At 42.5% G+C, this 27,547-nt stretch overlaps 1 protein-coding gene across 1 annotated transcript; it reads right to left on the reverse strand.

Moving 5' to 3' along the window:
- Positions 1 to 2,980: 2,980 nt before the first annotated feature.
- phldb1a (pleckstrin homology-like domain, family B, member 1a) lies at positions 2,981 to 26,968 on the reverse strand. The gene is made up of 25 exons (XM_079233282.1): positions 26,849 to 26,968; positions 24,788 to 24,886; positions 24,288 to 24,411; positions 23,235 to 23,405; positions 21,399 to 21,524; positions 19,161 to 20,227; positions 15,919 to 16,155; positions 15,704 to 15,835; positions 15,375 to 15,512; positions 14,591 to 14,719; positions 13,640 to 13,795; positions 13,430 to 13,540; positions 13,222 to 13,311; positions 12,960 to 13,094; positions 12,431 to 12,550; positions 12,003 to 12,161; positions 11,665 to 11,805; positions 10,993 to 11,085; positions 10,827 to 10,905; positions 10,118 to 10,262; positions 9,706 to 9,796; positions 8,442 to 8,588; positions 7,572 to 7,791; positions 4,479 to 4,564; positions 2,981 to 3,938 (listed from the first exon to the last, which is right to left on the reverse strand). Exons 1-25 carry the CDS (start codon positions 26,849 to 26,851, stop codon positions 3,798 to 3,800), a joined length of 4,140 nt encoding a protein of 1,379 aa, XP_079089408.1. The 5' UTR covers positions 26,852 to 26,968; the 3' UTR covers positions 2,981 to 3,797.
- Between the last annotated feature and the right edge of the window lie 579 nt (positions 26,969 to 27,547).

Raw genomic sequence — 27,547 nt, forward strand, 5'->3', positions numbered from 1 at the left:
CATCATCTCTCTCAGAATTTATTGTCCTCAACTTTTGCCCCTCTTTGAACATACGATGAAAACATGGAATTCACTTACGACTTGTGAATGGGAGCCTCTCAGGTGGGGATTTGTGGATGTTTTCATGTGTGTTCAGCCTACAAATCACTCCTATTTGTTTGGCACAAAAACAGTTAATCAAGTCTCAAAAAGGTGACAAGCGTGATATAATTTCCATTCATGTACGGTATCTAGACTGACTTGATTTGCATTCAGCTTTGACAGATGCAAACCAGTCCTTCACACGGTTATGTTTATTTACCATTCCTCAAGGACTTGATGGTAAATTAGAGGTGTTTGATACAGCGTCTGTTTTGTCCCCCTCTGGGATGTCACAGCTTTTAGACATTCCTAACTAGCTGTAACTCTTAAAGGCGCACAAAGCTCTGCCCATACTTGTAAAAGTTGACTTCAACATGAGCAGGTTGATAGATTGTGGCTGGAAATATTAAGTGTTGGGGAATAACCAAGACAAGCTGATTTTTTTTGTACTTAAACTTTGTGTTCGTGCGTCACTTGTGCTCTTCAACATTTCAGCTCTTTAAAGCAAACAAGTCCCAAATGGATCCTCAGTGTCATTCGCAGCACTCAGGCTGTCACGCTGCGCTGCAGAGCCTTTTCAACCCCCGAGGCTCAGCGTCTATCGCCTTTGAGCTTTACACAGCCGATACTCATCCTGGCCATATGCTCATTGCTCATAACACAACTTATACCATTCACTCCTCAGTCACTTAACTTTATTTTACAGTGAACTTTAAATATGTTTAAGTCTATTTAAAAACAAACGGCGATACTGTACAAAGTTCATCAGTTCATTTTTCAGTCATGTGGGTGATGCTTTTACATGAATTAAACTATAAAGCTCATTCCTACATCCACAAACTTACTTAGGGTATCGGTCAAGAACATGGCATCCCAACAATGTCCCCCAAACTGATGACGTTACAGACAGGAACATTTGAAACAGAACTAAGTTTAAGATATAACAATAACTAATCCTGCTTTGCTTTCTTTAATAATATTTCTTTGTATTTTTCGGTTTTGAAAACCTATTTATTATCTTAAAGTTGGTTGAATAGAAGTAGTATTCACAAAGCAATGATATTGGAAAGTGCTTCACTTTCATGGCTGCAAGTGAATGACGTAAAAAAAAGAATAATATCCCACTCTGGGGTGCAGTTGTGATATTCACGATCTATGTTTTTGTTGGCCTCATTAGGTCAGCGCTGGTGCTTCTGCATATTCTAGCCTCTGGATATTTTTCAGATATCATTGTTGTGCTCGCCATGAAATCCGAAAACATGTTTCTTTTATTGTAGTTTAATGATTTGTACATCGTGTACCCTATTTGGAATTCATGACTGTCATTTTACATTTCCTTCAAAGATAGTGAAGGTGATTTGTTCAAAGCGGTAAACATTAAGAGTGGAACTTTCATGCGTGTATCAGATGCGTTTAGTGAAAGCTTCTTTCATCTGCTGTGTGTGTGTGTGTGTGTGTGTGTGTGTGTGTGTGTGTGTGTGTGTGTGTGTGTGTGTGTGTGTGTGTGTGTGTGTGTGTGTGTGTGTGTGTGTGTGTGTGTCATGTTCAGGGTTGGGCAGGAGATTTTTCTCTTTAATCTCTTAAATTAGTCTGAACTCACATGTGGATATGAAAACTTCTAAATAACAAATGTCTCCGCTAAGATGTTGTGATGGATGTGTCGGTCTTTGACAGGTGATGCTATAAACTCACCCTCTTAGCCGAGAGACGTCTCCGTTTCATCAGAATCTTTGAGGCAGTTTTCAGACCAGGTTAATATCTACCATTAACATTGACAAAATCATGTGAGACCCGTTCTAATTCACAGCCTGACTCTCTTATTTGTGCGGCTAGTCTGCGCGTGTGAAAGTGAGGGGAGATCACCCATGGCTCATTAATATTTCACCGACAATAAGGCTGGGTGTCACTCAATCTCATCACCACGGTAATGAGCTCACACTGCCCTCTTAAGGATCTGTTCATTATTCAGCCGGGCGCGCCAGAGACTCAAAGACACTGAATGGCACGATGTGCGAATAATCTCTCCCAAGGTCAGAGAAGCGCACTTGGTGTGAACGCTGTCAATGAAGCTGAGGATGGATGCAGTCCTCTAGTTTCTGAGTTTTTGGAAAATGTACCTGTAGTGAAATGTTCATTTTAATGAATATCACTAAACATGATTTTCACTTAAAACCGGGGAGTTGGAAATCAACCTTTAAAGTGTTGAATCTAATTGGTACCTGTGAGGGGCAAGGTGTGTTTCTGTGATTACCGGCTTTTCTTTAAATATTCCAGAAATACATTCATCACACAGCCGCAGTCTTATATTATCATCTATATGCACATGCACATCTGTGTTACTGATTTGAACTGAGAGCACGACAAGATATACACAGTGTGTGGATCTATTTTCACAGAGGAACTTAGGGTGGACTTTTTTCTTCTCCATGAGATTCTTCTTTTTTTTTTTTTACATGATTTCAAATTTCTCGATGTTGAATCATGCATGTTAAGTTGCATGTAATTTCACTTCTTGTTTTTTTTATTTATATGTGGCCGACCTAGTGTAGGGCGGGCCAGATGATTAATTGCACTGTGCCAGAAATACATGAGTTATATTCATCATCTCTGGAGTTAACGAGCCACTTAACTAATTAAACCACCTGACTGTTCTTGTGTAAATAGACAAGCGGCAGTGTTTTAAATGGGACACCTATTGTGTGCTCCCATTTAGATGTGAACGCTAGCAGCTCATTAGGGCGTATGAGATTATTTAAAGAAAGCTGGTAATTAACGACTTGTTTGCGAGAAACACAAATTAAGGAAGCAAGAAGTGGTTTGTAGCGGATTGTCCTCAGTTTAACTAATGTGTCAGCAACAAACTAGTTCATTAGACACACAAACAGACAGATACATCATATATTTTTATTTATTACATGTACATGGTAGTTTTACAATATCATTACAGGACTATAATTTATGAAATTTGTTAAAATATTTATAGAAGGTTTTCTTTGACCTGAAATACAGACACATTAATGTTGTGTTACTTGCCTGAATAAACCAATATATAACACAATATATAGTGATATTATCATTTGCGTTGTAAAAATCTGACAAAAAATTACATAAAGGTTTTGGCTCCAAGTAAGGTTTAATTGAATAAGATATATGACTTTTAAAATATTTTTTGAATATTTGTGACTAAAATCTGTTAACCTTTTAGTGTTTTGAAATGTCAAGAGTTTATTTTTTCCTTTGAGAAAAGTTAAACTCAGTACAAATTTATCAAAAAGGGGTCGTGGGGGGAAGGCAACGATTAGAGTGAAAACACTGCATGCATAGATCGGCTTCAAGGTGGACACCGTTTGAGTTTATATGAAGTAAGAAGTGTTCCTCCTGAAACCTCCAAAATGATAGTAACAATACGTTTTGGTAACTTTGAGAGCTCCCTTCATAGATCCATTGGCACGTTTCCTTTCTTTTCCTTCTCTTAGTGCCTGAAAGATAAATACAACTCATTAATTCAGTAAAATGGTCATTACTAAACCCTCATTTGCTCGTCGGCATCAGGCCCCGGATTATTAATCTCTTCAAGCGTCCATCCGTGTGCACCTCAACGGGCCATGTATCTTGTATTTCAGCTTCGGCTCCGGCAGATAGCAGCACTGGTTGGCTCGCAGGTGTCCGTGTTGCTCGCTTAGTCCCCGTCACCCTCCAGATCCCCCAGTGGTCCTTCAGTTCATGAACTGTGTGTAGCCCTCGGCGCCCGTTACTATGACATCCATCCAGATCCTCATGGCCTCCGGGGATGGGGCCACCATGTAGTAGAGGCGGTCGTGGGTTTTCACACAGAAGGTCAAAGATGGGTTTGGGCTCTGGAGGATAACGGGGAGAAGGGGGAGACTTTTCAGACTACAAGCTGCACCTGTTGCATTTTTTTCCTCTGAGAACAAAACAAAATATATAACAGCATACATGAACAATGTAAAATGAATTTTGTTTGGATAGTCTGTTTTCAACCGTTTTCATTGCCTGTAACATAATGCACTTATGCAAATTAAGATGACGAACTAGTTCAATTTAAGAAGACAAAACCACATAATCCAGTCTAATAATACAATTTTAATAATGTTTTTAGTTACTGCTCAAAAACTTCTGACAATATTTTCTGAGTGAGTGACTGTAAACATGCAGCTTTATTCTAAAATGAGCATATCTGCCATCATAGTACAAAATAAAAGTTTATTATGGGGAAATGTTAGAGAATCTGTAGCATTTTGGAATCAAACCCTTCAGATTTTAATCCACTATATTTATTGTTACATTTAAAAAATAATAAACATCTATTGAAACATGATAAAATCGCGGATGAAGTTCTGAATAATAACAAATGTAAAAAAAAGAGTATTGATTACCTTGTTGGCACTGCGTAGGTGATCGTAATAAACCTCTTCAATCGCCTGAAAGTAAATGAGTCCTTTCAGCTTGGTCTCATGCTTGTCTGAGAGGAGAAAATGGGGAATAAAACATATTAAGTTACATTACATTACATTACGCCTTTTACTGATGCAAGACCTCTGTCAGCCCAAGCAGACAGAGCAATCAGCCGTGACGGGGATACATTTCATGTTTGTCTTTGGTCAAAAAATAAACGGCAGTCTTTTTTTTCTTTTTTGGGATCAAATATTTTTTACATCAATGGATGGTAAATAATATTTTATTTTACAATATTGTATCTCAAAACATGTGGCCTTTTCAATGACATGAAAGCCATTTTACTCTAAAACAAACAAAACATTTTGGGGGGGAAACAAGCAAATAAACTACATTTCCTTGTGCGCCTAAAATATCAATTTAGAAATTATTGTTTCAGAAAAAGAATTAAAAACCAAGCACAAAATTATTATTCTTTTTTCAAACAAGGCAGACAGAAAATGCAAACCCCTCCGAATGGATCAAGTGTAATGCCAATAATGGTGAGTAAAAGTTGTACATTTGGGTAATTTATCCAAGATCAGATTGTGATTAGCTATTTCTTTTTTTAATTTCCTACTTGAGCAAAACATCTTTATTTTTGGACAGAGTTCCTTCTGCCTCTTCAATCAGCGATGACTTGAATGAAAACAACTCAATAGTGAATTGCATTGATTGTTAAGTGTGACTTAACCATATTACTTTAAAGAGAACATTTGTATAATTTCATAAATATAATTTGTTTAAACTTCCACAAAAGATAAAATCATGCCATGAAATACGTTTGTAAGTAAGTAAGTAAAACAGAGGAACTCTGGAGGAACCAGACGCAATAACATTTAAAGCTGAAAGGTGTTAACTCGTTTTCCCAGCATCACATAACCCATGAATAGGTATGAGCCGCACTGTATCACAGTAAAAGTTAATTAAAAGTGTAAGTCTATTTCAAGCTATGCCTGAAGTCTTTACCATCCCATTAATTTGACTTGTTTTCTTCAGTCGTACTTTCTGGATTGTCTTTGTGGTTTTTTTCAGCCTTTTCCCTGCTGGCGAGGTTCACGACTTGAGATCTTTTGTAAATCTTAAAAAGAAATGCCTCTCTTTTGTATATCAGATCAGATCAACACTTTCTCTTCCTGCAGGTCAGACCTTGTGTCCAGTCCTACAGATTGCTGTTCTCTCTTCTCCCAGAATACCTTTGAGCAAGTTAAAGTCACTCCTCACAGAGGAGTTTGGGAAACTATGCGGATGAAGCTCAACAGACGCACTGATGGGTTTCTCTAGTTCGGGGCTAAACTGTAGGCATTTAAGTTTCCTCACATTAAAGATCAATTTTCATCAAATATAATTGGTTCAAAGAGTTTCTGGATTCCACTCTTCTTCAAATAAACAGCGGCCTTTTTGTCTCTTCCGTGCACACTGTAGCGCCCGGCTAAGAAACAAACATCCCGCAACAATTAAAAGCAATCTTTTGAAATACGTCTGACACTTTCTCCTGCTTTCCCGTTTCCATAAGTCAAATCTGCTTAGTAATGAGATAAATGTTTTTGAAATGTGAGCTTCGTTTTATTAGTCACGAACAAGCCAGGAGCTAGCCTCCTCCCCAAGAAAAACACATCTAGAGAAAGTATTGCATCTTATTTCATCACCATCATCACCATCATCTTCGTCAGGAGTAAGGGGGTGAAAAGGCTAGGCAAGTGAGTGGAGAGAGAGAGCGGAGCAAAGAGAACAGGGGCCACAGTAATGAAAATATACATGGGTTCTATTTTCAACTTGATTGTAAAATAATGCCTCAAAAACACGCTCAGGAATTATTCAGAAAACTAACTGTTCTCTTTTCAAATTCAGGAGACAGACTGATAGACGCAAACTACAAACTGACTTTTAACACACAAGAACGAGGCGGGAAATTCCACTTAGTGCAGCTTTAATTAGTGTTTGGTTCCAGATGAATAAACGCCGGTCGGGACAGAAGTCGGGTTTTATTGAAAAACACAGCAAAGGGAGCGAAGTGTACGTTTCTCAGAAGAGCCCCGGCACTGCTGCCGGGTGAACTGAATAAATCAGGTCCCGGCTTGATGCACAGCAACTCTTCAACATGAAGTTCTGAGTTCATGAATACGACATACGAGTGGACTCTTATGTGAGCAAACCGGTTTCACCGCTTTCATCTTCTGTCAACGAGGCCGGAGACTTGAATGGAACAAGTTAGCAGAAGCTGAACATATACGAGGATCCTGTTGGTGCAGAGGGCACGGTAGTATTTAACACAGGGTATAACCTTTAGGCCTCAAAGTTGCTCTTGAAGTGTTTTTTTCAATTTGCTGATTTTGAAATAGACTTTGAGAGACAGTGTCATTATGTTTTTTTAAATATATAATATATCTTTATTTCTGGTGCATTGTCTATCGAGAGTACCTACCTGGTGTAATTAGTCCGTTTTTACTATTTCCATTCTGATGAAGACCCTGTGCGCCTGAAACTGGTCAGAATTTTTGCCAATATGCCAAATATAATACAACTTTTCTCTCTTTAAGAGCTCCTTAATAGTTCCCTGCTGCCTTTGAAACTTTTGTGAGCTCTTGGCTTCTTCGTCTTTCTTAGTATTAGCAAATGTTGAACTTCACTATATGCTCGGTAATATTACCAGTGTGTACTTTTATAGTGACAGGTTCACTTTAAAAGTTCCCCGTACCAACTATAAACTAGAGAAGACTGGTTTCCAGAACTCCTCATAACTAGAATGAACTGCAACACACCTCATAGTTATAGACACTCATTCCTCTGTGGATACTTTTCATAACTGAATCAAGACTGTTTCAATTGTGTGACTGAATCACGTCAAATACATAGGATCTATCTTCAGGTTGTAACAGCCGTAGTTATGGTGTTACTGTCGTGCCTCCTTTTGTTGGGATGTGTTGAGAGTTGAGCACACAGGGCTGCCGCTAAAGTGAGCTCCTGCTGATGAGCCCAGGTGATATAATAATTCAACAAATAAGCCCCATGATGAAACATCATTGCATCCTCACCCCCGTAATAACAGAAGTTCCTCTTGATGCGGTCGAAAACGAACCAGCGCTTCTTCCACGATTTGATTTTGCCGCCCATCTTCACCAGGTGGCCCTTGCACATCTTCTCTGTGAGGATGACGAAGGGGCAGGTGTCTATGCTGTGGCCGGACGACTCCACGTGGGCTCGCAAGTCAAACTCCTCCTTACGGTTCGGCAGATAGCGCGTCATTGGACGGGCCTGTGAAGAAAAGGCTTCGTGAGGCTTTTAATGCTGATGACCAAGTGAGGAAGAGGAGACAACTCATGCATTCATCCGGAGTCCTGGTTCTGTCTATTGATGAATATGGGTCCAATATTCACTTTTTTTGGCCTCTACCAACTTCCAACTCTCTTTAGCTGCTAAATGCGGCCCGTGTTCACCAGCTAGTCACTAATTGAGTTTGTATGCTTTTGTGGCTGAGCAGGTGGTGTACAGTGGATTTTTAGAGCTTTATATGAGAAAACAGCTGTCTGCCTGAGCACTGAGAGTGAACCATAACAAAGAGCTTAACGACACTAAAATGCTCTCTTGAGCTGCAGAACTGGTTCGTACTTGATGATTTAAGGATATTTGTTTACATACTTATACCACAGACAACTGGTAGTTAAACACACTCTGGCAAGATTAAAGCTTTAATCATGTGTATATTATATTTTGTGCCCCCATCTATTTTTCTCTCTGTTCTTCCTCTCTCCCTCCCCTCCATTCTCTCCCTTCCTTGACAATCTTTGATCTTCCCATATTCCCAGCCTCTCTTTATTGTCTCGCATCTCATCCTCTTCCCCAAGTCTCCAGTTCCCTCCTCTCTTTTCTTCCCGCCGCCCATCTCCTCCCGCTGCTCCACTGACCTGGGAGAAGTGCTTCTCTCTCATCTTCACCTCCTCCTCCACCAGCCTCAGCCTGTGGGTCGTCTCGTCCTGAAGCCTCCGCTCGGCCTCCTCTCGCCTCCTGCGCTCCTCCTCCAGCATCTGCCGCCGAGCCTGCACCTCCCTCTCCTGGGAGCGTCAGGAGAGGAGAAAGAGTAACAGATGGGGAGAAGAGAGGAGAAAATAACAGGGGCAAAAGGGAGTCAGGGAGAATATGTAAATGGTAGGCAAATATTGCAATACAAAGTGAGTGACTGTCAGAGGAGGCACATGAGGATTCAAGTCCCAATCCAGGGTTTTGTCAAATAAATCCCTAAAGTCTGGGTAAGCTTTGCTGATGTAAAATGATCCTTTGCAGCTTTCAGATACTTACATACAGGTATACTTTGTTTCAACATGTAGAAATAATACAAAGGTAAACAAACTACTTACAACATCATTTCACCACCTGGAGCTGAGTGAATCACTTTGATACACTGTGTATTTTATCTGTTCAACAGGAGACTCCTGCGGTAATTCAAAGGTATTGCTCATCAACTTTCAGGGGAATTGATCAATTAAAATGAATTATTTCATACAAATTGTAAGTTTATTGCATTTTGCACTTTAATTATGTGATTTCCATACATTTGCTATATGGATATGTTGAAATGCTGTATGATTTTATCAATAAGGCCAGCAACAAAATGTGTTTCCATAAAATAATCTCATCTAATAATGTTTTTAATATTTGCCAGAAACATAAATATTACTTTTAAGTGTGAGTGTGGGTCCATTTCAAACCTCTCTCACCTCTGAAACCATCTTATATATGTTCTATACAGCATTCGTTACGCCAGAGGTGAGGCAATAACATACATGTTACCAGTTAACACCAGGGCATGCAACTAACGGCAATTTTCATTATTGAATAATCAGGAAATGGTTTTGTTTAGAAAATGTTTAGAAATAGTAAAAAATGGCCGTTATAATATTTCACAGCCCGTGAAGATTCATACATTTTATTGGACCAACAGTCCAAAACCTAGAGATATTTAGTTTACCATCATATGGGACACAGAGAAGTCTTCACACTGGAGCTATCTAATTTTGGGCTTTTTTGCTTGAAAAATGGCTAAAATAATTTTTGGATTATCAAAATAGTATAGGTACATTTTCGAGTAATTGATTAATCGTGTTGAAACATGAAAAGCGTGAGTGAAGTCATAACTGATCAAACTCTGCACCACGAGCATTCGCCACTCACTCGGTTCTCCATCAGTCTGGCTTTCTCCTGCTGCGCCTCCTTCAGCATCTTCTCCATCTCCTCGATCCTCTGGGCCTCCAACCCGGAGGCGCTGCAACACACAGAGGAAGGAGCGTCTGATGGCTACGACGAGACTCTGGGTGAAAAAAGTGAACCAAACACCGACAGCAGAGGGAAAGAGGAAGCTTTCCTCCGTGAGCCGTAAACATCTTTGAATTCTGAACTTCGCGAAACACGGAAAACTTGAGAAGGTTGGCATGGCAACAGCCACTGTGCCTTAGTCACTGGAGCACACGTGTAACAAAACATGTTGTCACGGGAACAAAGCGCAGTGACCCTTCTCCTGGGAGACGGGGCAGACTGGAGTGTTCCCATGGAAACAGAGCCCATTGCACATCTCCCAGTCTCTCACCTTTCTGGGGTACAGGCGGAGTTGCCGGTTGAGACGCTTGTCTCCATGCTGTCGGAGCTCTCCAGGCTCAGGGTGTCGTACGCCTGGCTGCCACTCGGTGGCGCCCGGTGATGCAGGATGGAGTGATGCACTGTGGGAGACAGGTCTGTGGGAGCAGAGACAGCCGTCACAGACTCACAGTGCCCTCTACTGACAGTGTCGACCCATTGCGACCAGTTGATTATAATCACAACTAAAGTAGCACTTAATGGCACTTACTCATGGTTGAATGCACTTATTGTAAATCGCTTTTGGTAAAAGCATCAGCTAATTGAAATGTAATGTAATGTTCAACTCAGTAAACTGGGAACATCCATTCCCACAGTTCCGTCCTGAAGGCCAGGTGAAAACCCTCCAGTGTGCTAAAGCAGTGGTTCTCAACCTTTTTTCAGTGATGTACCCCCTGTTAAATATGTTTTTCAGCCAAGTACCCTCTAAACAGCGCAAAGCATTTTTGGTTGAAAAAAAGATGTAATACACAGTGCCATCAGTGTCTGATTTAATATAAAATATATAAAATTCAGTTCATGAACTTACACCTATATTTCATTAAATAACTATTTTTAAAGGATTTTTTAATGCATGCTAATTTGAAATACTTCTTCTTTTTTTTGTACAAATCTCACATACCCCCATTTGAGAACCACTATGCTAAAGAGATGAGACGTACCTTTGCTCTGCAGAGCCAACCTTCTCCTGGAGTCCATGTCAAGTGTCTGTGACATCTCTCTCAGCATTAACTGTAACCCCTGAAAAATACATCGAACGTATCACATGTGTAACGACATAGAAGGTTTGTTTTACGATGTGCATGTTAATTGAACTGTTGTGTTCACCTTGGTGGATGCGTTCTTCTCATGAGCAGCAGGGTGCGGCAGGGTGCACGACCCCGCCTGTGCAACCTCACCATCTGATTTGGACTTCAATAGCTGAGAGAGGAATGAGATCTGCTCATTGTTTATTCACAATTAAAGAAGAAGTTGATGTGCTTTTGCTCCCAAAACAATGCATACCTCTTCTACTTTTTTGTCCTGATGTGGAAGATTTTAGATATTTAGATACTTTTTTTTTACTTTAGTTCATGGGTTCTGCATCTGGGCAGTATAAATATATTTACTCAAGTGCTGTACTTAATTTTGAGCTACTTAATGTTCTGCTATATCTCACATCTTCAGCTAAGCCCAACAATGAATTGAATGTCTACATGGAGCATTATTTATTTTTCTACAGCAAGTTATAACATGCTTTACTTAATGCTTGCAGGATAAGGAACTCAACTAAGATAAGACCAATATTAGCATCTGTCATTGTCAAATCAAAGCAAAGTTCCTGAAACTCAAGAAATACTGCCCTGTCTGGTTTCATCCACTAGAGGGCCTCCAAGTCATAATAATATGGATAGTCGAGTGGCTAGTGTGCAGATCGCCTGTATTCAGGGGCTCAAGACAGTGTGTTGGCAATGCAATGTGCTGGCCTGCTGTTAGTGCGAGACAGAGTGGATCATTTACCTGACTGTGTCTGCGTGTGGAAAAAGACTTTGCAGGCAGTGGTGGAGGACATGACTGAGGTTCTCCAGCAGCCATGATGTCCTGGTACCAGCGCTCGAGGTTAATAGGAGGCATTGCATTCCCGCTCAGCTCAGGCTGGCTCTGAGGTGATGAAAAACATCCAGCCAAAGAGAGGGGAGGGGAGCAGCGCCAGCATCAGTGACAGAAGCAACAAGCAGGTAGAAAGATACACGCAAAACAGTCCTCGCAGTAGTAATTGTTCAGTGGAAGGCTGCAATGTTGGAGAAACTGAATGGTGTCCTCAGTTTTTAAAAGCCAGTGAAGAGAGAATAACAAACCTGCGCAGAGAGAAAGGAGGAAGAACCACATGCAGCTGAGTGGCACGAGAAGGTGGATTCAGAAGAGGCAAGTTGGAATGATGGAATAGAGGAAGAAGAGGAGGAATCAACTCTCTGCATCCCGAAGATCTGGCTTAACTGACTGACTGTGATGTACTCCTTCACAGACACACACACACACACACACACACACACACACACACACACACACACACACACACACACACACACACACACAACCAGTCAATGCAGACACACACACATACATTTACAGATCAGGGAGAGAGTAGAAAGTGGAAACGAACATTAAGAAGACAAATCTTTAGAGAGGATGATTTGAGATATTGTAAATGTGCGTATAGGTGGGTTCAGTATTTAGCGGAGTCAGAAGAACAGAGAGTATGGCAGAAAGCAGAGGGGGTGTCTACCTCACATGGAGCCGGACCTACAGCGAAGGAGAGACAGTGGAGAGCAGCAGGAGAGGAAGAGTGAGGCTGCATAGAAGCATTTCCATACATCCTATAGACATCAGAGAGCCTGAGGTACTCCTGCAGCAACAGCCAAAACACAGGATGAGAAGGTTGCAGGCGGCAACAGTCGACGCTTAGAAAAGTCATGCAAAGCAAACACGTGGGCTTCACAACTCTTGGTCTCTATCTTTGAAATTAACATGGATGGCAGTCACGTTACAGTTTAATCGTCCCAAAGGTCATCTTCCAAGTTTCATTTGTTTCTTGTTGCATCCTCTATTGCTTTAATTCTAGAACGTGTAACCGTACAATATATAGAGAATGGCAGGAACTTGACCCAACAACAAACAAACTGCAAGCTTTGCTGTTGTTTGTGAGTATTTGCTAACACACCACATGCTGGTTTTTCTATCGTAGAAACGGCAGCACAGGCATTTATTAGCCTTTTGTTAGGTGTTGTTACAAAGATGATTTTGTCGAGGTTTACCTCTTGTAGCCTAACAGGATAAAGTTCAGGGGAGGGTATGTGAGAGGAGGAGGAGGAGGAGGCAGAGGAGGGACAGGGGCTATGAGGAGGACCGTCCACATAAACAAGGTCAGGTTCGCTGATGTGTAGAAATCCCTGTTTTAAAAAGTTAATTTAAGTTAAAACAAAATCCCCTCGGAAGGAAGTGTGTGTTGTTGTTGTACTCCTCCTCTAGCTTAGTAACAGCTGGTTGTGAGATCATGTCTCACATGTTCCCGCTCACCTCTTTCATGCTGCTGTTGGGCTTTGGGAAGTTTCTCCCTCCTGTCAAGATGTGGTACCTCTTTTCCAGGGCACTCAACCTGTCTTGCTCCTAAAATGCAAAACCAGCATGGACATAGAGACGCTTTCACAGCTTGCCATACATCACTCTTATGAATTAAATACATGCCTATACTCTCGGATAGGTTCATTAACGGTGAAAGGCTCACCTTGTGGAGCAGCTGCAGAGTCACCGTCCTGTCTTTAGCCATCCTCTCACAGTCATGAGCCGCCTGGAACCCCAGCTGCTTCACCTGTGCCTCCACAGCGGTCATCTTCTCCTGCAAATCAAACCATGATGTCACGCTGACATCTAATCTCAAGTTGCCGATCATATTTGACAAACATAATTGTATTTTCTGCTACAATTACATCCACACCTTCCTCTTGGCCACGCTGCAGTGATACTCTGCTCGCTCCTGGTGAAGCTGCGAGCTTTGAGTCTCTTTCTTCTCCTCCAGGCTGCTCTCCTCCTCCAGCTGGCAGAACTCCAGCTCCTCAAACTGCTTGGTCCCAGACTCCAGAGCTTCAGCTCCCTGCCCACGTACAGACATGCATGCAGGTTATTCACAGTTTGATGCCAGACAGAGGTATCAAATAATAAGACTTGCAATATCTGCTATGTTTCTTATTGTTAACAAAATCCCATAAAAGACCAAAACCATCAATGATTAAGTATTATCTGTGTATCCAAAGCCTGATAGATTGTATTACCTTTCCCTAGTTACATCTTCAGTAGCAACTGAGGGTTTCTTCAGGCTGGAGAGGTTGGAAAGTATTGAGGGATGGACTAATACATTCTTGGTTTTGGTGTTTTCATGGGATTTATTCACAATGAGAAATGTATACAAAATACCAGCCTTGTCCTTTAATGTCCACAATGAAGGAGCCAAAATGTTAGACCATTAAATCTGACATTAATCTGCCTGTAATCATTAAGTGTGCGAATGTGAATTGAATCATTAAAAGGCATGCAAACTTTCAGAGCAGAGCTGTTAATGAAATTATTGATTATTACTAATTGCATTTGACATTTCAAGCATCCAGAATGAGGGAACAGCCGAGATTAAGCAACAGTCTAAAAGTGCTGCTGGAGTAGCCAAAGCATTGCTTAGTGTTTACTTGCATGTATAACCTTATATGTTTAGATAATGAGAGGCAACAGCAGAAAAAGAGGAAATGCACAGTCTGCATACTTAGTGGCTCTGAGTGCTTCAAAACAGAGTCAGCGTTATGTCTGCGGCCGTTTCTGTGCAGATCATACACAACTGTGGTATTTGGTATATCATAACTCACTGTTGCCAGCCAGTGGGCTGCGTGAGAACACTGACCCTGCTGAGCTGCTCCTGTAACTGTTCCCTTAGAGACAAGGGGCACTTATCAAACTGCCTCTTCAGCTCATTGTACTCATTCCTCTGCTTTTCCAGGGCCGTCCGCTCAGCCGACACATTAGCCCTGCCCTAAAAACACATAGAAACACACACACACACACACACACACACACACACACACACACACACACACACAGACACACACACACACACGATTGGGTCCACACACACACACACACACGCACGCACGCGCACGCACAGACACACACCATCCCAGGAAGAAAGAAAAAAAATCACAGATAACTCAAATCCATGCAGCCAAGCTAACAGGCCGGAGCAGTTAAAGTATTAGAGGGTTGAAGCAGAGGTTAGGATGGCAGGTGTGCTGAGAGGTCGTAATGATCCACACAATGTTAAAATGGGAGAACCATGAAAAGTGACATGCACATCTGAATCAACATTTTAGTGTCGGCCCCATCCAGCTAAAAGATGTCCACTGAGGATGTTTTTGTCTCTTGAAAAAACTTTAAAAGCTGTTGGACACTTCAAAGAGAAGACAGTTTGTGCTTTGTGTTTTAGGACACACAGCTAATGGATAAGCAGCGCATGTCAGTTGAGATCTGAGAAAAAGATATAGACTGTTTGCAAATTCGGGAAGGATTGAGTTTTTATACAGTCAAACGCAGATGCTCAGGAACATTCACGTGCAAACTGTACTTAGAAGACCAGTGGCTGTAAGCAAACCGACAACATTTCCTGTATTGTTTTTTTCCTGGGTGCCCACCTTGTCCTTCTCTCTCTGGGTGGCATTGTCCAGCTGGCTGAGTTTGAGCTGCAGCTGAGAAATGATTTCATTTTCAGCCTCCACCTGCTCCTGCTCTGCCCGCCTCTCTGCCTGCAGCAGGGCCTGCTCCATCTCCACCTAGAGACCAGCATGGAGTCAGAATCGGCACACCACCTGTCAAGCTCACTAAATCCTTCAAGGGGAAACAGCTTCCCCTCGTCTCACTTTAAGGGTTGATCGAGAAGCAATACAAGCTTGTGTGTGTGTGTGTGTGTGTGTGTGTGTGTGTGTGTGTGTGTGTGTGTGTGTGTGTGTGTGTGTGTGTTGGCCTCCTGTTTGGTCTCTTGTAGCTGCAGCTCCAGTTCACTGACTCTGTGCTTTAAGTCATCAACCCTGGACAAGATCCTGCTCCTCTCCTCCTCCAGGTAGACCTGCTCCTGACCGGCTAGCAGCTCTTCACACTGAGGGAACATATATACAACTTTGTTTGAAGATTCCTAATCAGACGTAATGTAATGCATGCCCTCATGAATGTGTTTGTTACCTCTTGGTGTGTGCTCTCTGTGCTGCTAGACTCCTCTCTCTGGGTGTCCTCATCGTTCTCTCTCAGCCTCTGGGGTCTGTCTACTCCCTGAAGGGACACCCCCCCTGCTGTGTTCGAGCAGGTTCCTCTAGCGGCCCCCAACAGCCCACCCCTCATCACCTCAGCCAGCTCCGCAGCACTGTCGTCGTGATTATAGTCTGCACACAGATTGAGGATGGTCTCCAGCCTCTGTCGCTCCTACAGAAGAGATGCGAGACGTAAGTGGGCCTGTCCTACATTATAGATCGTATTGCAGATAAGCTGCAAGTGTCCTTGTGTGACATTGTCCCATTTAGGCAGCTGTCCCTCAGCCACTGGCGCGGGACAACTGTAACCTGATAGCAGGAGGGCCAAAGCTGACGTAGTTTGTCTCTCAGGAGGGAGCTTCTAGTAAAACCTGTCAGAGCCAAAGTTGTTGATGACAGAATCTGACAAGAAGCATCAATGTAAAACGCTGGCAAGTTTTGGTTTCACTACACCAGTTGTCGTTTGTTTTTGACTTCAATGAGAGATGCTTTCAACGTGGCTCTTTTTTGTCTCTTCGTCATGTTTTGTATTTGCTTGCTATGCCACATGGTTCTAGCTTGTGGCCAGTCTGCTGTCTCCCATCCCTTCAAACAATGAGAGGTTTGCTTTGATCGACCAGAATAAATGTGCAGACTGGTGAAGCAATAATTAGGAATCTTGTACGACTGGGAATTGTGGCTGGTGTGTGTGTTGGTGTGTGTGTTGGCAGGATGCTTTTGTCTGGTATTTAAATTATTCAGGCTGTTGAAATAACTACATGAACTCTGTCATAGACATTGACTTCAACAGCAAGATTTACAGCTTAGAAAGTAGTTTATGCTGTTTGCCTGGTTCATTTCCTGTCTTCAGACTTCAGAGGAGTAACATATAAAGCAACAATTAACCAAATCTTTTTGATTTGACAGTTGCATTAACCATTATTAATTAAAGCAATAGTTAAACATTTTGAGAAATATGCTAATTTACTTTCTTGCAGAGCGCTAGACGAGATGGTCCATACCACCCTCATATACTGTGTGTTCAATTTAAGTTACAGCCAGCTGCTAGTTAGCTTAGGTTAGCTCAGCTCAAAGACTGGAAACAGGGGGAACAGCTAGTCTGGCTCCATCTGAAGGTTAAATAAATCTGCCAACCAGCACCTCTAAAGCTATTAACTAACATTTTATATTGTTTTATGTTATGTTATCTATGGCTGATTTTGTTACAGACACAAGAAAAGAAACATTGTCCAAAATGCAGGTCATCTGTAGGGGCAAAATAGTGTAGCACTGAAATAAACTCCTTTGCCTCATTACTACTGCAATGTTGCTGTTTATTGCAATTTCAATGTTGTATTACCATAGAAATCTTCTCAATCAACCAGAACCACCTAACAAATAGAAATATGCTGTTGCAAACCCACATTTTGGCCTCCTCTCAGTGGAATTAATGCTAAAATTAACTTTTCAATCACATTGCTTCCTCTCTAGCTATGCCCTTTACTTTTGCTGAGGGATAACTGCCGCATGGGCTTCTTTTTAAAGTGCAGAAATATTTATGTATGTAGGTTGGGTTCAGTAAAGTGAGATAACAAAAAAAATCCTGCATGGCTGTGCCAACTGTGCCAAAGAGAGCAGTGTGCCAAATGTAGGGCATTCATTCCACTGTGAGGAAATCCTCTCTTTGTCTCTCTCATCTGTAGGTCTACAGATGATCTGTTTTGTGTGTTTCTTTCAAGGCTGCGATACGAAACAGACCACGAACATAGTCAGGGACCCAACACTTAGTTCACCACATCAGCTGGTTTGTCATTGAATGCATTTTATCTAGCAATACAAACTATTCACACACAACTGCAACAGAAATAGCAAGAAGCAAAGAGGTGATATGATGGAGCTTCTAGACTAATAATGCAGAGCCGCCTGAAAGTACTTTTTTTAAGTGACCTTTTAGGAAACAGACTTATTCGCTTTCTTTCAGAGGGTTAGATGAGAAGATCGATACCACTCTCATGTTTTTGTGCGCTAACTATGATGCTAACATCACATCTAGGAGAATTAGCATTGCACACAACATAGCCAAACATCACTTGAAACCTCAGCCAATAAATCTAAAATTGCAGCTCGATAATTGTATGATTTATGAATGTAGCATAATATCAAAGCTGGGAAGAAATTCCAAATAAGGATTACAAGCAAAATCACTAACACTTTCTTGGGCCAAGAAATATCAGCTCTTTATCTATTTATGTATTAGAAGGGATGTCTTAAATTATCTACCTATGCTGGATGACTCGACACAAACACGGACCATACTGTATCCACAGCAGTCCAACTCTAGCTATCAGTACAACTCTGATGCATGTTGTCGGTAACTATCTTATTTGTTACCAGAAACCTTTTCCTGAAATAGTCTGTGGACATGAAGGGGCGGGAACCCCCACCCCCTCCTCTCCCTATGGTCCCTTCAGCTGTCAGAAGTAGGCTGGGAGGGGGCTGAAGAATGGTGGGGTGGGGGCTGTTGGGTGTGGACTCAGGATGGATAACAAGTATGCAGTCTATGATCTAATGTGGGTACGAATAAGAAAGAGCCTTCAGTTGAGCACGACAGCTTTGAAAGTAAAAGCCACTCTTCCTTTTGATAAATATAGTTTTGAACCATATGCAGCCTCGCCCTCCGCTCTGGACCTGAAGACTGGTGGAGGAATGTTCACCCCGTCTTACTCGGGCCACATGGGCTGACGATGCCAGTAATGCTTTGGGGAGATGAGCTAATGGATGTATGCCAGGAGATTTAGAAAATATATCTGAATGCAGACATGGTGTCTGCCATGCCAGCGGTCCCAGCACCTTCACTTGACTGTTGCACGTGTTTGTTGCTCTGTGTCTGCTGGATGTTTTATATGTCTTTTTAAAAAGATGTTTTTTGCAAACAGTTTTCACACCCGGATACAGCTGTGGCTCTACTTGTCAGCTTGTTTTAAGGGATGTTCACCTAATAATAGCAGATTTTAAGTATATACAAATTCCGCTGGTCCACAGGATGTAGAATAAACAAGGACAGACCAGAGCAGCAAATGTTTTCTTTATGACTTCCTGAGCAAAGTGCACATCAGCATCGAGATTGGGGCTCAATTATTGTTAATATTATGATGTCATATCTGCTGTGAAGTCATATCCAAAGTGCTGATCACTTACCAGTTTCTCCATTTCTTGCTCTCGCAGCCTCTCCTCTCTCTGCCAGCGGTGGTATTCCAGCAACTCGTCCTCATTGTCACTGATCTCGGAGATGCTGTTTTTGCGTTCGCGGGTATAGGGTTTCACAAGACTCTGTTCTTTGCTGGAGGATCCTGTCTTGGAAGTCTTTCTTTTGCTACAAGGGCTAGCAAGAGGAGATGAACCAGACAGAGAACCCAGGCCTGACATGATGGCACTTCCCGGTCCAGACCTTAACTGCCTGCCTCCAGACTCCTTCTCCAGCCCAGAGCGTGGTGATGGACCCTGGGCATACATTGCCCTCAAGGCTTCTTCTTTTGAAGTAGTTGTGAGTTTGAGGTGGCCCTGGAGTCCCTCTGGGACGCCTTTAACAGTGAAGCCCTGTGAGGCGAGGGAGGAAGTCGAGTCCTGCGATCCTGGAGTCGCTCTGCGGGACATGTAAGGGCTGAGAGGAGGAAGCTCTCTCAGGCTGGTGGACCCGATCGGCTCTGGAGTCCTGAGCCTTTGAGGGACTTCACCATGAGAGAGGTGCTGATCTCGCATAGGACTTGGGGATCTCTTCTGTAGGGAAGAACCTCTTACTCGAGGGCTGGATGGAGCTGTTGTTGAAAATTTGACTGGGCCCTGTCCTGACCCCCTGTTTGGTGGTGTGGGGCTTGACGGGGCCTCTGCTCTTGTGCTTCGAAGAAGTTTTGGGCTCTCCTGGGCCCACTGAGCACCGCTCGTAGTGCTTGAGGCCACAGAGAGTGAGGTCCGTGGATGGGGGACCGGAGTGTGGTTGGTATGAGCAGACTGCGCTGGTACTGGAGAAGTTTTGTTCCCGAGGTTGTGGCCCAGAAAGCTGCTGCTGTTTTCATAAATGGAGTCCTCGGTCATGGAGCCGTTTTTCCCATTGAGCATACTTGGATGAGAGGGCTGAGGAAAGGGGTGTTTACCGGATCCAACCTTCAGCACCAAAGAGTCCTGGAGGTTCTTTGATATGTTGCTGATTTTGGAGTCACCGTTGCTCGAAAAAGACCGATGGTTCCCGTTCAGGACACTTTGAGACTCTGCACAGAGAGACAGAAACACTTGTGAATGAGCATTCCTGTTGAATCAAGGAAGAGGACACCCTAAAAGACAGTTGCAAAAACACACATAAACAAACACAGTTGGAGGGATCTGTCCTGTGTTGTCTTTGCCTACTGACCCCACAGTCAGTGCTGTTTAGGTCAAAAGGGGGTCACCCTTAAAAGGACAAATACACATGCCTGAACACACACACAGTGTCCTGGTTGCCCAATTTAAATAGTGATAAAAGTCTTGGAGCCCAAGTTCTCCTGTCTGAACCAAACCCGGCAGTCGGGATGCACTCCTCAGTTGTGTTGTAATCCTACAGGGATCTGAAGCTGCTAAATATAAAAGCTGCAGCGGTCTACCTCATTCAGAGCAGATGAAATCAGGGCCTGGTCAGGAAATAGTGGGCCATACACACAGGGAAGGGTGTGGTGGCTCTTACTGCACAGACAGCCCAACCACGCACTGACAGCCCAACCAATAAGGTCAGAAGAGAATGGATTCTAAATATCATCAACAGCTCGAGGAAACAGTCAAAGCAATTAACGGGACAGAACAATATAACGTCATCTGAATGTAACTGTAAAAAGAAAGGTTACAACAATCCTCAGTCACAATGGGGTCACACCTAGAGCGAAAAACCACAGATTTAAATGAACTAGATCACAATGTAGGCCAAAGATAATTAGCCCTGAACAAGCTATTTCTAATTCCAATGTTGCAGTCAGACTTCAAGACCAATTGTGCCGCAGATATGAAAAGAGCTGAAAAAAAGGTATTAAATCTGAGTAACAGAAAAACAAATACAATATTATAAAAAAAATTGTTTCCTTTTGACATGAGAATGTAAGTCAGTTCTGCGTTAACGTAAAAAAAAAAAAATGCTTATTAGATATCACCTCAGTAACCATTTGTGATTTGATTTGTACACAAAAGTGGTAAGAACATAACTATGACTGAATATTAGCCCAAAGCATTTCCTCAGCTCAGAATAACTACTGAAGAAACTGTACAACCGTCATGCATACCAGTGTTTTCTGGGTTCCTGATTAGTTATTTTTACTAACTGCATGCATGAGTATGAACACAACCTTGCGACTTACACACAGGAACTCTTCAATCTGATGCTAGGTGTTGTGTAATTATGAAAGCACGGTCTCCTACCTGTAGGATGAGTTCTTGTAGTGCTCAGTCCATGGCTTCCTCCAGGCAGCAAGCTCTTCATCCGCAGGGCCTCCTCTGGATGGTTGAAGCGGAAAAAGACCGACTGACCAAAGCACAGCATGCACCCTGCCAGGAAAGAGACCGTGTGGGTAGGAAGCTGTCAGTGATGAGTTAGTTCACATCTTCAAGGAGGAAAAGCTTTGACACCACCAATACACTGCTTTACAAATATTTAACTGACTGATTAACTTGTTTTTATTTCATATTTACTAACTATGAGTAACTTCAGCCTTCAATTTAAATGGCTAACTAATTCAATATGTCAAAGATGGCTGCAGTTTTTTTTTTTACAGGTATAGTACCTGAGTGTGTTGAAACAGTTTCACAATACTGTCTGGCTTAAAAGCGTCACATAATCAACACAATAGGAGGTGTGAGCTTATAGACAGATTTTTCTGTAAAATACTTTTAAACGTTAAATGTTCACAACGCTGCAGCTTGACATGAGATAAAGCAAGTGTTAATCCAGCATGAGAGAAGAAACAGTCTTTGTGGCACAGACTTTGCAAAGAGTTTAACATTTCTACTATTGTTGTTTATTTGTTTATTACCATACATCAATAAACGGACTATTTTTAACTCACGTGTAATTAACCAGTAAGTGAAATCAACTCCTTTCCCTGCATTTCCTCTCCAAAGGCTTTCAAGAATGCTTGATGTATTCCATGAGAGTCGCACGCTGAGGTTTTGTTTCAAATTCTGGATATTCCACGGGGAGTTTAATATTTATCTCATCCTTTAAAGTGAAGTCAAAGGTCCACATGGCTGCAATATTGTTCTGTGTGATAGAAATTAAGTAGTTTCCTCCATTCCTGGGTTGTTTTATTCAAAATGTCATGAGTCCTTTGCATAAAGCCTGAAGTATTCTTGTTCAGCAGCTGCTGCCTCCACACACACCAGCTGATTGCCCGGCTTCAAATGACATTCTGGTGTAGCTGCTGGCTCGGATCCCATGGACGGGGGACTGAGGGGGCGGGACTGTTGTGCCTTTTTAATGACATGCATGTTACTGGAAAGACATGGTGGGACTGTTATGTCTTTTTAATGGCAAGTATTTTTACTGGAAAGACATGGGACTGTTTTGTTTTTGTGAAGCTAGGCATTGTTATCGTCCACCTTGCTTGTAAAGCTCATCAGAACTCAATTTATGTATGAGTATGAATTACTGCAATGGATTTACTCTTTTAATCATCATTATTTCAGTCATCTGACTGAACATCAATGTGATTTCCTAGATAATTACAGAGCTATAGCCAATACTTTGAGCTAAATGGTAACATTGGCATGCTAACAGGCTCTCAATAACGATGCTGATTGGAAGCAGGTGTGATGTCTCCTATAATGACCATCTTAGCTCAGCATGAAGCATGCTAACACTTGCTAATTGCACAAATGACAGGATACAGCTCAGTCTGATAGGAATATCTCTCGTTTTACTATTATTTCGTCAGGAACTACAGCAGTGAACAAATTGCAACAATGCTAGATGAAAATGTGAAGGATTCACTAAAGTTATGACAATTCATCCAGAAGGGGACCACATTTTATTGCAACCCAGCCAATGGTTGTAAGGCATTTCACTAGAACCACACTGCTAGCATAACAAATAAAAACCTCTACTGAATCTCTGCCTATAGTAGACACAATATACACTGCTGTCCTACACAATCACTAGTAATCTGCTTGTTTGTTTTTTAAGCAACTGGATTGATATAAAATGCAAAAAGAAACAGCTTTAACACCAACAATCATCACTTCAGGCTGTGACAGAGCTACCTTGTGTCAGGCGAAAGGGTTTGGTGATGGGAAGGCCATCTACAGAGCACTGGTTTCCACATGGGTACAAGGTGATGCTGTCTGCTTGGTTTTCAATGTAGCAGTGCTGAGCCGCGATGCCGGGGCCCTGCAGAGGGATATCTGTCCCTCCACTGCCCAGCGTGGTTCTCCCTGCAACAAGAGAAAACGTTGATTTGCTCAGCGTCGGTTACAGGAGCTCCCATGTGGACCTGTGAAGACTTCTCTGAAGTATTCCTGGGTTTAGTTCGAAGTACGGGGGTCATTTCAGGGGTCACGGTCACAAATGGAGTCACCCGGGATTGAATGTTGGAAAACAGGTGTTAGTTTCAAGAGGTGTGCTGAGCCCGGCAGATGAAAGGAATCTTGTTAAAGGAAAGTAATACACCCATCAACTATTTTATGTGTAGCAGTTTGACCATCAGTTGTATTTATATTGCTGTCTGAGTGCAGGAGATTTAACTGTCACACTATTTATTTTTATGTGATAGCTGATGGACACAAATACATTATATCTCAAGTGTTATGAAGTCAATAACTCTTCTCTCTCTCTTCCTCTGTGGTGTCAAAGCTCAGTACTGCAAGAAAATCCCAGACAAGGGTGTAATTGCAACTTTGGCGACGTAACAAGATGGCCAGAAGGTAAGGTGGCATCAGTTTTTGTCAATTCATCACTCATGACGTGCTGCCTACTTACAGACTTATTTTGAATAGCATGCTTGTGGAAGTGTCTACATTTGCAAACAATAACATAAGGAGCCTGGCAGTCTGGGCTTTACAGACTGGAGATTACCATGGAGGTTAAAATGATGTTCCCTGATACGATTAGCTTCTCCTAGTTAGCCACGTTAACAAGGTAGTGGTGCTGCATGATTAGGCAGTTTAACAAGCTCTCAATTATTATGGAAATTCTTAATCAGGAACAACTCCTTGAGATGTGCCAACTCGTACACACACACACACACACACACACACACACACACACACACACACACACACACACACACACACACACACACACACACACGTGTTTACCTTCCAGCAGAGGTAGCAAGGTGATGGCTGTGCTCAAGCGTCCACTCCCCAAACTAACCAGGTGGGGGCGCTCTGCCTGAACTTTCAGGGACTTGCCTGTCTCAAACAGGTCTAAAGGAGTGCTCTGTCAAAACAAAACCAAGAGGAAAAAAACATCATTATATGATCCTATATATGTATCATTGTAATCAAAGATTGTTTCATTAAAAAGTCAGACTTACTTGTTAGAAATAAAGAGGATTACAACAGCAAGGCCCATATCAGAGAGACAGAGCATAGAAATAACCACGTCTTTACATTTGATATGTAGATATTTGTAATGTAATGTAATGGTAGATATGTCCATTTTTACTGCGAGCACTGATTGGTAGAATTATTACATGAATCATTTACTCCTCAGCTTTTTGCTGACTCACAGCATATATAATTATTAATAAAGTCAGTCTCTCAGGATTTAGCACACCAGTTGTATCGCCTGTAAATCCTGATAAATGACTCACCTGTAAGACCTGATGCGTCTGTCTCCCATGTTCGACTTTGTTCCTGCTCGCACGTTCCATCTCATCTGGACTGTCAGACTGATCTGACACATGAAGATCCTGAAGCGAACACACATGCAAAGAGAGAGAGAGAGAGAGAGTGAGAGAGAGAGTGAGAGAGTGAGAGAGTGAGAGAGAGAGAAAGAGAGAGAGAGAGAGAGAGAAAGAGAGAGAGAGAGAAAGAGAGAGAGAGAGAGAGAGAGAGAGGGAGGGAGAGAGGGGCATGAATGGGAGCTCTGGGAATACTGCTACTACAGTTGTACCACAATGGGAACAGTACTTTCCTTAGCAACCTCCTGCCCCACTTATAAGCCCATGTGACTAAACCATTATCCTGGGTAATTGTTTCACCAGACAAAATGATCCATCAAGAAGAGTTATGCCTCAATCTGAGAGAGATTGCTGGTTTTCCACATTTGACAACAGCCTGGAAGTAAGATCACAATTGTACTTTTGAGATGGAGCACAAGGTATGAATGAGCTGTGCAGTTCCCTCACACATCAGGGGTCCGATCATCGCCCACGATGAGTCACTGTGACTCACATACACATCTTACAAACACAAACACAAACACAAACACACACACACACACACACACACACACACACACACAAACACACAAGCTCCATGTTTGCAGACAGACGCTGCAGATTAGATCCAGCTGTCTGCTCATCGCGGCTCACATCAGAAGAGAGGGAAACAGGACCAGACGGACCTCAAACAATCACACACAGACGCATACGCAGCCCAGATGACTCACCATGTTTTTCTACTAAAAGCTGGAATCTGTGTCTCTCTCTATCACCCACATGGGTTGCTTGCCCTGGCAACAATTTAGTATCAGCTCAGCATTCCAAGACAAACTGAGTGAGACACAACTACCTGCTGTCTAGCGTCTGTTGTGTCTACCATTTCTTTACTTTAATGATCTGTCTGAAGCTGAAGTTTCTGAAACTCTTCTGGAGGAACAAACACCATCTTTCCAAAAGATATTCCTGCATTTGGTGCAAGACGTCTGACTGTGTTGAAAATATCTTGGCATATAGTGACTACGAAGGTAATAGCATATGATTCACATCATGTTCATACTCATGAAACCATTCAATAATTTGTGTTTCTCATTTATTCATCTTTTTCCTTTAATTTCACACGTGTCTGTAGGTCAGGAAGTGACCACATCAGCCCGTTCGCACACCAACATCAAAGACAAATGCTTGGGCTCTTTGTCGCTCCATGCTGACATCACCGTTTAAGTCAAATTATTGGGAGAAAAATAAATAAATAAATAGCCAAAAACCATCCACAGCTGCTGTGCTCCCACTTTAGCCCCGGTTGAGACAACAGGGCGTTCTATCATTGTCTGATGTCACTGCAGACAAAGCCGCCGCATGAAACCACACATATCTGACAATCACGTCCAGTGTGCGGGTCTCAGAGGACCCAGTGGCACGGAGAACAGAGCGTCCCCTCTGTTCACCACTGACACTGGAGCCCTCACGCCCCTGCTGTCAGCCCACTGGCTGTCGACACTAGCCCTCTTTGAGCCACGCAGTCAGACACAGGACAGGACAGTGGGCAGGGTAATGTCTCTCTGGCTGTCTGACTCTCTCACACACACACACACACACATGTGCACACGTGTGCTCCCGCTCCCACAAGCCTCAGTGATTGAACGTACACACCCAGGCCAGAGAATAATTTTAGTGCTTGCAAATGCAGGGCCTTCCACTGTAACCTGTGATTATGGGGGCAGTTATGCCCTTCAGAGTTGCCATGAGCTTCTGAAAATAGACACCGCCAGCCACACGGTCTGGGCTGCTACTTTTAAAGAGAAATGATTTCTGCTGAGAGCGAACGCTGACAAAATCGACATTAAACATGATGAATGAAATAAATAGATTGTTATTTTATGAAGGATGAGATGATTTAAAAAATAGGCAGAACAGAATCACAACAGTGTTGCAAACACAGTCAACAGTTTACTAACTTCAATGCTTACTTTCAAGGCATGCAGCTCTTACCATTACTCTACTCTACAGAGTCCAGGCAACAGCTAGGTCCATAAATTTGTCTGAGGTGTATTTATCCGTAGAGCAGTGTCCACATTATTGTTTATGTCTTGCTCCTAGCTTTCTTCATTCCCTCACTGAGTTCCTCTGCTATTTCCCTCCTCCCAACCCCTTCTCCTCCCTGAGAGCAGAGTTACAGAAGGGGAACCCGGCATCGGCACTGCCCTCTAAAATGTGCTATTACGTCTCACTGAAGTACTTTTTTTTTTAACTTTCTTTCTCTTTTCTTTTTTTGGCAGACAAACCCTATGAGTAGAGAAAATAAACTCTATATTAAGAGAGGCATTGGTGTCAAAGTTCAGAACCGCTTCAGAGAGTCCCTGAGATGTATTCACTCCTACAGGATTTCCATTGATTGAAAGAGCTGGCTGGACCGCAGCTGGACCGCACCAGATGATCAGAGGAGGAAGCTGCAGACCAAACCCCTTCGATGCAGTGAGTCTCCTGAGCTGTGTCTACTCGTAAAGCAGGTGTTAAGAGTCTAAACCAGGGAGGAAATACAATGTGGTGTAGGAGGAGGAGATTTAAAAGACCTTGTGTCCTCCGGCTTCCTGCTCTGTACCACTGGTGCACAAACAGTGTGTATTTCCACTATTCAAAACTGTTGAATAACTTAGGTTACTTAAGTTTCTGATAATATGACTAAGCACG

This window comes from Taurulus bubalis, assembly GCF_910589615.1.
Source record: "Taurulus bubalis genome assembly, chromosome: 2".
NCBI lineage: Eukaryota > Metazoa > Chordata > Actinopteri > Perciformes > Cottidae > Taurulus > Taurulus bubalis.

What these genes read in the sequence shown, in the direction of transcription:
- phldb1a (XM_079233282.1), bottom strand. An exon ending in GCAGCGTGGCCAAGAGGAAG is followed by an intron (nt 13,541 to 13,639) that starts GTGTGGATGTAA and finishes TTTGATTTGCAG; the next exon opens with GAGAAGATGACCGCTGTGGA. An exon ending in CTCTGCAGCTGCTCCACAAG is followed by an intron (nt 13,312 to 13,429) that starts GTGAGCCTTTCA and finishes TTTGCATTTTAG; the next exon opens with GAGCAAGACAGGTTGAGTGC.